The sequence below is a fragment of the Canis lupus genome, chromosome 15 (assembly GCF_011100685.1).
Source record: "Canis lupus familiaris isolate Mischka breed German Shepherd chromosome 15, alternate assembly UU_Cfam_GSD_1.0, whole genome shotgun sequence".
NCBI lineage: Eukaryota > Metazoa > Chordata > Mammalia > Carnivora > Canidae > Canis > Canis lupus.
Window position 1 is genome coordinate 15,627,893 of NC_049236.1, and position 11,033 is coordinate 15,638,925.

The 11,033-nt window shown below is 53.3% G+C and overlaps 2 protein-coding genes and 4 non-coding genes across 6 annotated transcripts; 1 reads left to right on the forward strand and 5 right to left on the reverse strand.

Annotated features, from left to right (window-relative positions):
- Positions 1-4,342, forward strand: BEST4 (bestrophin 4). Its single transcript, XM_038557580.1, has 10 exons — positions 1-31; positions 342-623; positions 709-803; positions 1,338-1,571; positions 1,737-1,891; positions 2,356-2,433; positions 2,722-2,919; positions 3,041-3,121; positions 3,211-3,365; positions 3,538-4,342. Exons 2-10 carry the CDS (start codon positions 472-474, stop codon positions 3,809-3,811), a joined length of 1,422 nt encoding a protein of 473 aa, XP_038413508.1. The 5' UTR covers positions 1-31; positions 342-471; the 3' UTR covers positions 3,812-4,342.
- Positions 4,343-7,863: 3,521 nt separating this feature from the next.
- Positions 7,864-10,477, reverse strand: RPS8 (ribosomal protein S8). Its single transcript, XM_038558273.1, has 6 exons — positions 10,423-10,477; positions 9,930-10,036; positions 9,348-9,447; positions 8,792-8,967; positions 8,428-8,557; positions 7,864-8,023 (listed from the first exon to the last, which is right to left on the reverse strand). The coding sequence occupies exons 1-6, from the start codon at positions 10,424-10,426 to the stop codon at positions 7,914-7,916; spliced, it is 627 nt and encodes a 208-aa protein (XP_038414201.1). The 5' UTR covers positions 10,427-10,477; the 3' UTR covers positions 7,864-7,913.
- On the reverse strand, positions 8,149-8,218 carry LOC119869426. The gene has a single exon (XR_005370996.1). It is a non-coding gene; the product is annotated as a small nucleolar RNA SNORD38 (small nucleolar RNA).
- Positions 8,654-8,723, reverse strand: LOC119869427. The gene has a single exon (XR_005370997.1). It is a non-coding gene; the product is annotated as a small nucleolar RNA SNORD38 (small nucleolar RNA).
- On the reverse strand, positions 9,532-9,635 carry LOC119869428. The gene has a single exon (XR_005370998.1). It is a non-coding gene; the product is annotated as a small nucleolar RNA SNORD46 (small nucleolar RNA).
- On the reverse strand, positions 10,111-10,190 carry LOC119869424. The gene has a single exon (XR_005370995.1). It is a non-coding gene; the product is annotated as a small nucleolar RNA SNORD55/SNORD39 (small nucleolar RNA).
- Positions 10,478-11,033: the final 556 nt, after the last annotated feature.

The following is an 11,033-nucleotide window of genomic DNA, read 5'->3' on the forward strand; positions in this document are numbered from 1 at the left end:
CTTCCTCAACACGAGCTGCTGCCCAGAGCAGGTAGGCAGGTGTGGAGTAGGAGGTGTCAGTACCCTGGGCCTTGGGAGACCAGCTGTGAGCAAGACCCCAGGGGTAGTTGTGGGTTTGGGCTAGAGTTGGATCTTCTGTCCTCAGAAGTTCATGATCTGGTTACTTCTGGCCCTGCAAGTGGAACCGGATCTTGGAGAAGCCTCTTGCACAAGAGGTTATAGATCTCAGCTTCCCCAGGCCCATCCCATCCTGGTTCAACCTCTGTACCGCTGAGTTCTGGAGGGGATGGGGGTGTGCTTCATGTGCGCTGAAGCTTCTTCCTCCCTGTCTACTAACACAGGGTTTGTGTGTGACCAGAGTTGAAGGGAGGTTGCTTGGTGATAAGAAGGCAAGCTAAGGAGAAGGTTTGCAGGAAAGAGGGACAGCTCTGGGGGCAGTTCGTGTGACCTCCTTCCCAGGCCCCCTGCACCATGACGGTTTCATATACCCTCAAAGTAGCAGAGGCTCGCTTCGGAGGCTTCTCTGGCTTGCTTCTCAGGTGGAGGGGAAGCATCTACAAGCTCCTCTACAAAGAGTTCCTCCTCTTCACGGCCCTGTATGCTCTGCTCAGCATCACCTACCGGTGAGGGTGAGGTCCCAGGGCTGGCCTGGGGGAGCCTAGGCAGTCTGCTTCCCTCTCACCCAGGCTCACGACTGACCTTCCCCAGGCTGCTGCTGACCCAGGAGCAGAGGCACGTGTATGCTCAGGTGGCCCGATACTGCAATCGTTCTGCAGATCTCATCCCCTTATCCTTCGTACTGGGTAAGGCTCCCTCCTGTTCTCCTGGCATCCTTCTTACCATCTTCTCTGACTTTTGGGTTGAGCTGATAGGTCTGAGGCGCAGAATTACCCCAGCAGCACAGCCTAGAGATCAACAAAATAGGCTCAGCAGGCATGCAAGTTGCATCCTGGATTTCCAGAGGGCTGGACTTGCCTATCACTTGCTAGACCCTCACTCCACAAAGGGACAAGACACCTGCTGGCCTCAAAACCCCACTATGGGTACTGGAGAGGAGCTGGAGAGAGGTGACACTCCCTTTCCACCTTGTGGGAAGCAGGGCTCAGAGCTAACCATTACTTGACCACTTCTCTGCCGGAGGAGGTTTGCATTCCTCCATCCTCCAGGCCCGGCTTAGCAAGGAAGACGCTTTAGGAAGAGACGCTCCTCCTGACAGCGAGGCAGGGCACTGGGGCCAAATGCATCCTTCTCCCCGCCTTGGTTCTCTGGCTGGGGGACAGGGCGTGCTGACTCCTACAGGGCAGGCCTTCCATCTCCCCTTCCACGCGGGTGATCAGGTTTCTACGTGACCCTGGTGGTGAACCGCTGGTGGGCCCAGTATACAAGCATCCCGCTGCCAGACCAGCTGATGTGCGTCATCTCGGCCAGCGTGCACGGTGTAGACCAGCGTGGCCGCCTGCTGCGCCGCACCCTCATCCGCTATGCCAACCTGGCGTCCGTGCTGGTGCTGCGCTCGGTGAGCACCCGCGTGCTCAAGCGCTTCCCCACCATGGAGCATGTGGTGGATGCAGGTGTGGACAGGTGCCCTCGGGGCTCGAGCCCCGCTGGAGAGCCCGGGGGTGGCCCCGGGGTCAGGACCCAAACGTGGGCCTCCTGGGAGAGGGGTTCTGACCCTCAGGGGGCAAGTCCTGGGGGGCAGGAGAGGTGTCTGCGCCGCACTCACTTTATCTCCTCAGGTTTCATGTCCCAGGAAGAGAGGAAAAAGTTTGAGAGCCTAAAATCCGATTTCAATAAGTACTGGATCCCCTGTGTCTGGTTTACTAACCTGGCGGCCCAGGCCCGGAGGGATGGGCGAATCCGTGACGACATCGCTCTCTGTCTGCTCCTGGAAGTGAGTCTGCTCGGGACCAGGCCTGTCCGTCCCCTGTAGCTTTGCAAACTGGAATAATAATTTTAGTAATTAGCAATGAGATGGTACCATTCTTGCACTGTTGGAAGCACTGTGCATGTATTAACTCATTTAGCCCTCATCACAGCCCTTGGGACGTTATTACCATCCCTCTTTCACAGGTGAGCAAACAGGCACAGAGTGGAAAAGAAACTTGCCCAAGTCATACGGCTAGTTAGTGGAGCTAACGCCACAGCTAGTTAGTGGAGCTAACTAACCGAGGCATGCTGGTTCCACAGTCTGTGCTTGCACCTACTTTGTTAAACTGCTTCCCATCACGGGCACCCTTGCATAAGACCTCTGATAGCAAAATGGGCCTCTAGGCCTAGTTCATGCTGGTCTCCCCTGTTCTTCCCTATTCCTCCTTCTGCACCTCCACTGACATCCTCTTCCTGCTTTTCCACCAGGAGCTGAACAAGTACCGGGCCAAGTGCAGCATGCTATTCCACTATGACTGGATCAGCATCCCTCTCGTCTACACCCAAGTAACTGCCTCTCCCCTCCCACATCCCAGGGCCTAGTGCATGTCCCGTGCTGTGTGTGACACTGAGGATTAGAGATGATACCTGCCCTGTGGCAGTTCAGTCCAGCAAGACACTGAACAACCACGGGCTCATCCTCAAAGCATCCCTGGGCCCCCACTGAAATGACCCCATCCCCTCTGATGCTGCCACACCTTGCTACATGATTTACTTCCTTGTCAGATTCCCTCCCTGGCCCCAGGGTCGGGGCAGGCTTTTCTCGCTTTTACTCAGCCGGGCTTCCTCCTCCAGGTGGTGACCATAGCCGTATACTCCTTCTTTGGCCTCTCCCTGGTTGGCCGCCAGTTTGTGGAGCCAGAGGCAGGGCCAGCCAAACCTCGGGAGCCTTTAGAGCCAGGCCAGGAGGCAGCATCCACCCTGGGGGACCTGGACATGTATGTGCCTCTCACCACTCTGCTGCAGTTCTTCTTCTATGCTGGCTGGCTCAAGGTGGGCACATAGGGTGGTCATACCAGCTTGTTCTGTAGAGATGTGGGCCCAGGGCCCACCTCAACTTTGGGGATAGAGAATGGGGCTCCAAGCCCAGGAAACACTGCCTTACAACCTGCAGGTGGCTGAACAGATTATCAACCCCTTTGGTGAGGATGATGACGATTTTGAGACCAACAAGCTCATAGACCGCAACCTGCAGGTGTGCAGGGGCCTGGGGGCAGCTCCTTGCGCTCTCCACCTGGGTGTGGAGAGGGCAGGGGGATCCTTGTGACTTGCTGCCTGCCCCAGGTGTCTCTGTTATCCGTGGATGACATGTATCAGAACCTGCCTCCCGCTGAGAAGGACCTGTACTGGGACGATGACTCTGCGCAGCCGCCCTACACGGTGGCCACGGCGGCCGAGGCTCTGCGGCCTTCCTTCCTGGGCTCCACCTTCAACCTTCGGTGAGTGGCCCGCGCGGGTGGAGACAGGAGTTGACCCGGCAAGCGGGCCCCAGGTCCTCACCACCCCTCTCGAGCGCCAGTGACCCGGTGGCCCCTGCTCCTTGCACCCTCCGGAGAGCCAGCCCCGGGGTGGCCCCGCCCAGGTTCGCTCAGCCCGCCCTCCCCCCTGCAGCGTGAGCGACGACCCGGAGCAGAGCATGCAGGTGGAGGCGTCTCCAGGGTCCGCTCGGCCGCTGCCCACCGCGCAGACCCCGTTGCTCGGCCGCTTGCTGGCCGCAGGGGCACCCTCCCCGGCCATCAGCCTCAGGACCTTCGGCCGCGCGCGAGGAGCCCCCCGGACCCCTCATCTGCTGCGCTTCCGAGCGGAGGAGAGCGGCGACCTCGAGGCTGCGGACCGCATCGAGGAGGCGTCGGTGGGGTCAGAGGAGGCGGCCAGGGAGCCCTGAGCGGTGGCCGTCCTGCCTGCCGCCCCTCCCCTCCCGGCCACCGCTGCCCTCCAGCGCAGAGTACTTAACTGTGCGTCCTGAGCCCGAGAATTTAGGGACAGACTTTGAAAGAGGAAGAGGGCGGGGCCAGCACCAGGGCTGGGAATCTGTACGTTTTGGCGGGAGAAGGTAGGAAACTGATGCTAGGACACGTGGGCCAGAACCCAGATGCAGTTAATTTCCCGGGCACTAGGGAGCTGGGCCTGTTCTCAGACCTGAGGGAGCATCAGCAGCACTGAAGGGCCTGTTCACAGGGTCCACTCAGTGTCTCTGATTCATTAGATCTGGGAGGGAAGTAGGAAGTTCCCAGGTGATGGTGCTGCTGCTGGTCCAGGCATCACACTTTGAGTCCTATATAAAAGAAGTTAGGGGCAGCCCTGGTGGCGCAGCGGTTTGGTGCCGCCTGCAGCCCGGGGTGTGATCCTGGAGACCCGGGATCGAGTCCCACGTCGGGCTTCCTGTATGGAGAGCCTGCTTCTCCCTCTGCCCCTCTCTCCCTGTCTCTATGAATGAATAAAATCTTTAAAAAAAAAAAAAAAAAAAAAAAAAGTGGGAATCCCTGGGTGGCTCAGCGGTTTAGCGCCTGCCTTTGGCCCAGGGTGCGATCCTGGAGTCCTGGGATCCAGTCTCGCATCGGGCTCCCAGCATGCAGCCTGCTTCTCCCTCCTCCTGTGTCTCTGCCTCTCTCTCTTTCTCTATATGTCTATCATAAATATTAAAAAAAAAAAGTTAGCATATACCCCATCCTGATTATCTTACTCTGAAGAGGGAATCACCGTGTGCTGGGGGACTTTTGCTTTACCTGTAATATTCAACTTTTTGTGTACGATGAGAAAATAATCATTACTTGTGCAATTACAATTGTTTTAGACCAAGTTGGCATGCTGTGAAGTGGGATAAAGAGAATATAGTAAGGGCTTGGGAATCTTGTCCTGGAGGCTGATCCAACTCAGACGTGAAGGCAGTTGTTGTACACCAGCCAGCCTGAGCCGTGGGAATTTGGACTTCAGAGTGCCACACCCTTCTCTGCTCCCACCAGCCCAACAGGAGAAAGGATGATCTCGGGGTGAAAGCTGGGGGGTCCACCTCTGTTGGGCCTACAGTGCTGAAGGAAAGCAGCCTCACAGAGCACTAGGTTGAAGTGGCCTGAACTGAGCTCCAGCTCTGGAAGTTCTGCTTCCACTCAAGAATTGGTGAGGGGCGCCTGGGTGGTTCAGCGGTGGAGCATCTGCCTTTGGCTCAGTTCATGATCCTGGGGTCCTGGGATCCAACCCCATTATTTGGCTCCCCACAGCAAGCCTGCTTCTCCCTCTGTTTCTGCCTTTGTGTCCCATGAATAAATTAAATCTTAAAAAAAAATCGAATGCCAAAACTGAATCTCAAGGTCAAAGGATGGCAAATGACAGAACTCTGAAGGAAGAAACAAGGGTGTAGTGGAGGTTGAGTACAGCCTCTAACATCGTCGACTGGCTAGAGGATAACACTAGCTTTGCTACTTTCTTGCTGGATGACCATGGGTTACAAGGAGGCCGAAGCATAGGTCTCCAAGTCTTTAGAGACCATAGCACCCAAGACAGCCCTTTATGTGGAAGACATTTGACATTTTTCACGGGGTTGATAGAAGTTAGCCTTGGTTTGGGGCAAGAATGGTCAGCTGAAGGCTTCAGGAATGGTGTGGATGGATCCAAGACTAAACACACTGATTCTATTTATAGAGGCAGAAGTGAAGGGGAGGCAGATTCGTACAGCTCAAATTAGGAAATAAAAGCAGCATCTTGTATGGCTGTTATTCTTGACCCATACCTCAGTAAATAGCTAAAATTATGGTAATAAAGATATAACCACTAGATGGAAGAGAGGTGAGGGCACAGGGCTCCCAGAGCCAATAGTAAGGTTTTAGGTTGAGTTGCCTTTTTTGTATCCTGAAGTTTTTGTACTCGAAAGGGGGTGGGGTGAGGGTCATCTCCATCTTTCTCTATTGTCTATTCACACAAGTCTATAATTTAGCCAAGCTAATGAACCAACTGGAATTTTCACTTTTTTTGGCTCTTAAGTTATGCTTGTACTTTCAACTTTAACCTGAATAAAATCTTAAGTTTTTAAAATTAACTCAGCAGATCTGAGTGCTTGGTTTATTGCCATGCACTTCTAAGTACTAGACACAGTAGGAAACATACTCATCTCCTGGAATTCCTTTCTAATAGGACAAAAAAGACAAAATGAGTAAAAATTTATGACCAGGTTAACAGCACAGAAGGGGGTGTAACAGAATTATCAGAGTAGAACTCACTAGGGTCTAAGACCTCGTGTATGCACATGGTATGTGAAGGAAAATGTTCTCAACAGAAGGACTCAGTAAGGCCAGGATGATCAGCACTATTAAAAAGGGACCAGGTCACATTGAGTTCTGTAATTTGGAAAGACTTCTGAGATGGGACGCTGTCCCATCAAAAACCTATTGATCAGGAACGCCTCGGTGGCTCAGTGGTTGAGGGTCTGGTTTGGGCTCAGGTCGTGATCCCAGAGTTCTGAGGTCAAGTCCTGCATTGGGCTCCCTGCAGGGAGCTTTCTTTTCCCTATGTCTCTGCCTCCCTCTAATGAATTAAAAAAAAACCCAACCAGGGGCAGCCCTGGTGGCTCAGAGGTTTAGCACCGCCTTCAGTCCACAGCTTGATCCTGGAGACCTGGGATGGAGTTCTGCATGGGGTCCCTGCATGGAGCCTACTCCTCCCTCTGCCTGGGTCTCTCACGAATAAATAAATGGAATCTTAAAAAAAAAACAAACCGAAAAGCTCACCAAAAAACCCCTATTGATCACTATTGCTAGGACTGTGTTGGGAAGAACAGAAGCACTGAATGCTACTTGCAAGAGTGATCAGGAGGTAGAGGTGGTGTTAAAAGTTGAACCAATGAGATTTGGTGACATTAGATGTATTAAGGTAAAAATGACCAAGATTTTTATTTAAGCGGCTATATAAAGGCAATAACTTGCTATAATCAAATAACCAAGAACCTATTTAAAAAGGGAAAGCTGAGGAAAAGTCATGTTTTTAACACGCTCACTTTTGAGAATTCAATAATGATACCCAAGTGCAGGTATTAAATAGGTTTGGGTTAGTCAGAAAAATGTAGCACACAGGACACCTGGGTGGCTCCGTGGTTAAGCATCTGCCTTTGGCTCAGGTCATGATCCCAGGTCCTGGGATTGGATCTTAGGTGGATTCCCCGCAGGAGCCTGCTTCTCCTCCTGTCTGTCTCTCATGAAAAATAATCTTAAAAAAACAAAAAACTGACAGCAGACAATGTAGCCAAGCTGCAGACACAGTAGACCCTTAAGGATTTAGCAATGCACAAATCACTGGTTATCTTACACAGGAGTAGAGTGAGGGTGGAAGGGATTAGGGTTCAAGAGAAAATTACTTTAGAAAGACATTCAAAAGCTGACAGGATAGTCCCCAACGTGTACAACTTGCTCTCAACGCAGAAAAGGAACACAACTTCAAGATTATCAAGGTCATCATGAACTTGACGCTAGAAACATCAAGCTAAAACCTAAAAACAAAGGTTCACATAGGAAAAGGGTACAGATCTCTAAGAGCAAAGTTTTTACTTATTTTAAAAGATTTTATTCATTCACTTGAGAGACAGAACAAGTGGACTCCCCACTTAAGCAGGGAGACTAATTTGGGACTGGATCCCAGGACCCTGGGATAATAACCTTAGTCGAATGCAGATGCTTAACCAATTGAGCCACCCAGGTACCCCTGAAAGAGTCACGTTTTTAGAGGCAGCATGGCTTCAGGTTCCAGTCACAACCCCAGTAATATGGGGACCCAGTGCTGGGCTATGTCCTTCACACAGCCTCTGCTTGGTCTGAACGTCACATCCCTGCTCCCACTGAACACTTAACTTTTGTGGTGAGAAATGTCCCCCCAGCTTTATAAAGGCACAGCCCACATCTAGGACTGACCTACAAGGAAAGCATGCAGAGCAATTGGACATTCATACGTGAACACAGGACAGAACAATAAACACCTTTATTACATGACCGAAGACAGAAGATTTATTTGCCTTTCCGGGCTTTGATTTTCCTCAGATAGAACTCCAGCTCCTTGCCCTCTAGCACATAGCCATCTGCCCGGCCGCACTGGCCTGGTCTCGAAGCGATGCATGCTGCAAGAAACCAAGAAATGTATGCATTCATTAGCAAAAGGACAATGGGGCCTTGCCCAAACCAGCAGTCTCCTTAAAAGTCCATGTTTGTTCAGTTCTCCCGGGGGCAGGCTTGAAGCCCAGTGTCTCCTCAGATATACTTTATCGTCACTTTAAAGTCAGTAGCAGAACTGGACAAAGTTTTCATCACCAAGACGGCCCCCTCAGCCCACAGACTTCTCCTGCCCACTATTTCCCATTTCAGCTTCATGCCAATGGGATGACATGTTGAGTCGTGCTTATATGCTGCTATCATTCAACTCTCCTAGCAAGCCTCTGCCACACAGCTGGCAGTTGAAAGAAGAGGCAAGAACGAAATGCAGACAGTACTGTGATTCCTCCCCCCACTGCAAGAGCCGTCTCACCAAGAAGCTTGCCCTGTTGGAACTGCTCCTCCAGAAGACTGCTGATTTTGGCATTCTTTTTCCTTTCATCATACTTCTTCTGGATTTTCTTTGATCGTTTTTTATTTAAAATCTCTTCCTCCTCAGGCGTCTGAATAAAGGAGGTAAGGTAGGTTAGTTGGGGCTCCCAAGGCCCTGGCTCAGGGAAAGTATCCTCAATACCCTATACATCCCAATCCCTGCTGCCTTCCTCAGCACTAAAGGCTTTCATCTCTTTCCTTTCAGTAGCAGAACTGGACAGTCTTTTCATCATAAGAAGGCTGGAATGAGGCTGACCTTCCTTCCCCCACCCCCACAGGGAAGGTGGCTCCCAGAGAACACGCACCAGCTTGGCCCCCTTCTTGCGTCCCAGGGGCAGTGCGTAGTGGGACTCGTACCACTGTCGGTACGGTGTGCTGTCAATGAGCACGATACAGTTCTTCACCAGGGTCTTGGTGCGGACCAGTTCATTGTTGGATGCATTATAGACAACATCGATAATCCTGGTTTTGCGTGTACAACCTGCTCATGGAGGAAATTTAGAATCAAGTCCCAGAAGCCAACTGGCCTTGTCACCTCTCCCCCCAAAGTGCCTAAGGAGAAGCAAGGGAATAAGCCTTTACCCTACCACGGGGTGTTAGCTCATCTTCCACAAAGCCACCTTTCCAGAGAGGACTGGGAACCACACACAGTGTCTCTAGGTTCAGTCCCAATCCCTGAGGCTACAGGAGTTAAGAGACAAAACAGGAAGGAGAGAATTCTCCAGCTACCACAACCTTAAGGGCTTTCAAACAAACTTCAGTATCTTGGTGGAAGCCATAAACCTCCTGTTAAAAGCAATGACTGAATCTTAGAAGTTTTAGGCGTTGGGTTCCCACCCACTCCTGAAGGGCCTCACTCACACTCCGAGCCCCAGGAGAAGTTCCCCACGTCTAGCCTCAAGGCTCGGTACTTCTTATTGCCTCCCCGGACTCGTACTGTGTGTATGCGGCGGGGGCCAATCTGGAAAAACACAGAGACAGGAACTAGGTTATCCAGGAGATTAAGACAAGAGGAGGCAGGGGAACCCTAGACCCCGTGGAGGCAACACAGTCAGTGTAACTATGACAAGTCCTAGCACTGGCATGTGGCACACAGGTGGCCAAGACGGCCCCAACCACACCTAAGGATTCTTTCTCATCACTCCGGTTACCTCCAAGAGAGAAACCCTGCTTCCAAACCCTGAAAATGAAGTCTCTATGCAACAGAAAAATACCGGGTTTCTGACTATCCCTCAAGGGGCCCACGCCCTCCAGGCGCCCTTGAAGTCCTAATACCAGCATGAGTCTCCGCGCAACCTCTTGGGTCTTAACTACACGTCAAGGTGAGGAGGCCGCCCGGCCCCCCAGACGAATCACGAGCCCCGGGAAGCCTCAAGCACCGCGCGGAGGCCAGACCACGCTGGAGACGGGGGAGCGGGCGGGAGGCGAGGGCCCGGCACGCACCTTAGTGTTGGCCGCGGGGCGTCCCAGCTCATACTTCCGCTTCTTGTGGTAGGGCTTCCTCTTGCCCCCGGTCTTGCGGCGCTTGTGCCAGTTGTCCCGAGAGATGCCTGCGTGTGGGAGCAGGAGGCGGGAGCTTTAGCCGGCGCCCCGCGAGCCCCAGAGACCCCTGCACCGGGCGCGCCGCACGCTCAGCTCTCCAAGGTTGGCTCCCCCACTGCGCACTCGGGAGTTTTCCGCATTACCAAGGTGTCATCATCCACGCGCGGCCCAGCCCGGGCTCCTTCCCGCGGCAGCCATGTTGGCAGCGCCCGCGGCACCAAAGCCCCGCAAGCCCCCGGCGCGGGCCTCGGAGGCCAGAACCGAGCACAGCAGCCTCCGCGTGGCTGCTTGGTGCCGGGGGCCGAGGCGCCCGCCCTCCCGACGCGGCTGCGAGGCAGGATGGCGCCGGATGGAGCTTCACCCCCTTCCCCGGCCCCGACGCAGTCACACTCACCCATCGCTCTCGGCGCTGGCTGCGAAAGAGAAAACGCAAAGCCTCACGGTCCGGTTTGTAAAACGCTGCCCCGCCCCCTTACGTGATTTCCGGGCGCCGCGGTCCGGAGCCGGAGTCGGAGCGCGACGTCGCTTCTGCGACCGCGAGGGGGGCGTGGGAGCTCCGGAGGGGTTGGCGAGCGGCTGCGCCCGAGGCCAGCGCGGGGCGACCGGCTCGATTTACATTTTTGAAAGATTTTATTATTATCTATTTATTTATCTATTTATTTATTTATTTATTTATTTATTTTTAAAGATTTTATTTATTTATTCATGAGAGACACACAGAGAGGAGAGAGAGGCAGAGACACAGGCAGAGGGAGAAGCAGGCTCCATGCAGGGAGCCCGATGTGGGACTCGATCCTGGGTCTCCAGGATCAGGCCCCAGGCTGCAGGCGGCGCTAAACCGCTGCGCCACCCAGGGCTGTCCCTTTATTTATTTTTTATTATTTATTCACGAGAGACAGAGAGAGAGAGGCAGAGACACAGGCAGAGGGAGAAGCAGGCTCCATGCAGGGAGCCCGACGCAGGACTCGATCCGGGACCGCAGGATCGCCCTGGGCCAAAGGCAGA

What these genes read in the sequence shown, in the direction of transcription:
- RPS8 (XM_038558273.1), bottom strand. An exon ending in CTTCTCCTGGGGCTCGGAGT is followed by an intron (nt 8,968 to 9,347) that starts GTGAGTGAGGCC and finishes CTCCATGAGCAG; the next exon opens with GTTGTACACGCAAAACCAGG. An exon ending in GCAAGAAGGGGGCCAAGCTG is followed by an intron (nt 8,558 to 8,791) that starts GTGCGTGTTCTC and finishes TCCTTTATTCAG; the next exon opens with ACGCCTGAGGAGGAAGAGAT.
- BEST4 (XM_038557580.1), top strand. Translation starts at nt 472, where the DNA reads ATGACGGTTTCATATACCCTCAAAGTAGCAGAGGCTCGCTTCGGAGGC. An exon ending in GGAGCATGTGGTGGATGCAG is followed by an intron (nt 1,572 to 1,736) that starts GTGTGGACAGGT and finishes TTATCTCCTCAG; the next exon opens with GTTTCATGTCCCAGGAAGAG. An exon ending in TCATAGACCGCAACCTGCAG is followed by an intron (nt 3,122 to 3,210) that starts GTGTGCAGGGGC and finishes TGCCTGCCCCAG; the next exon opens with GTGTCTCTGTTATCCGTGGA.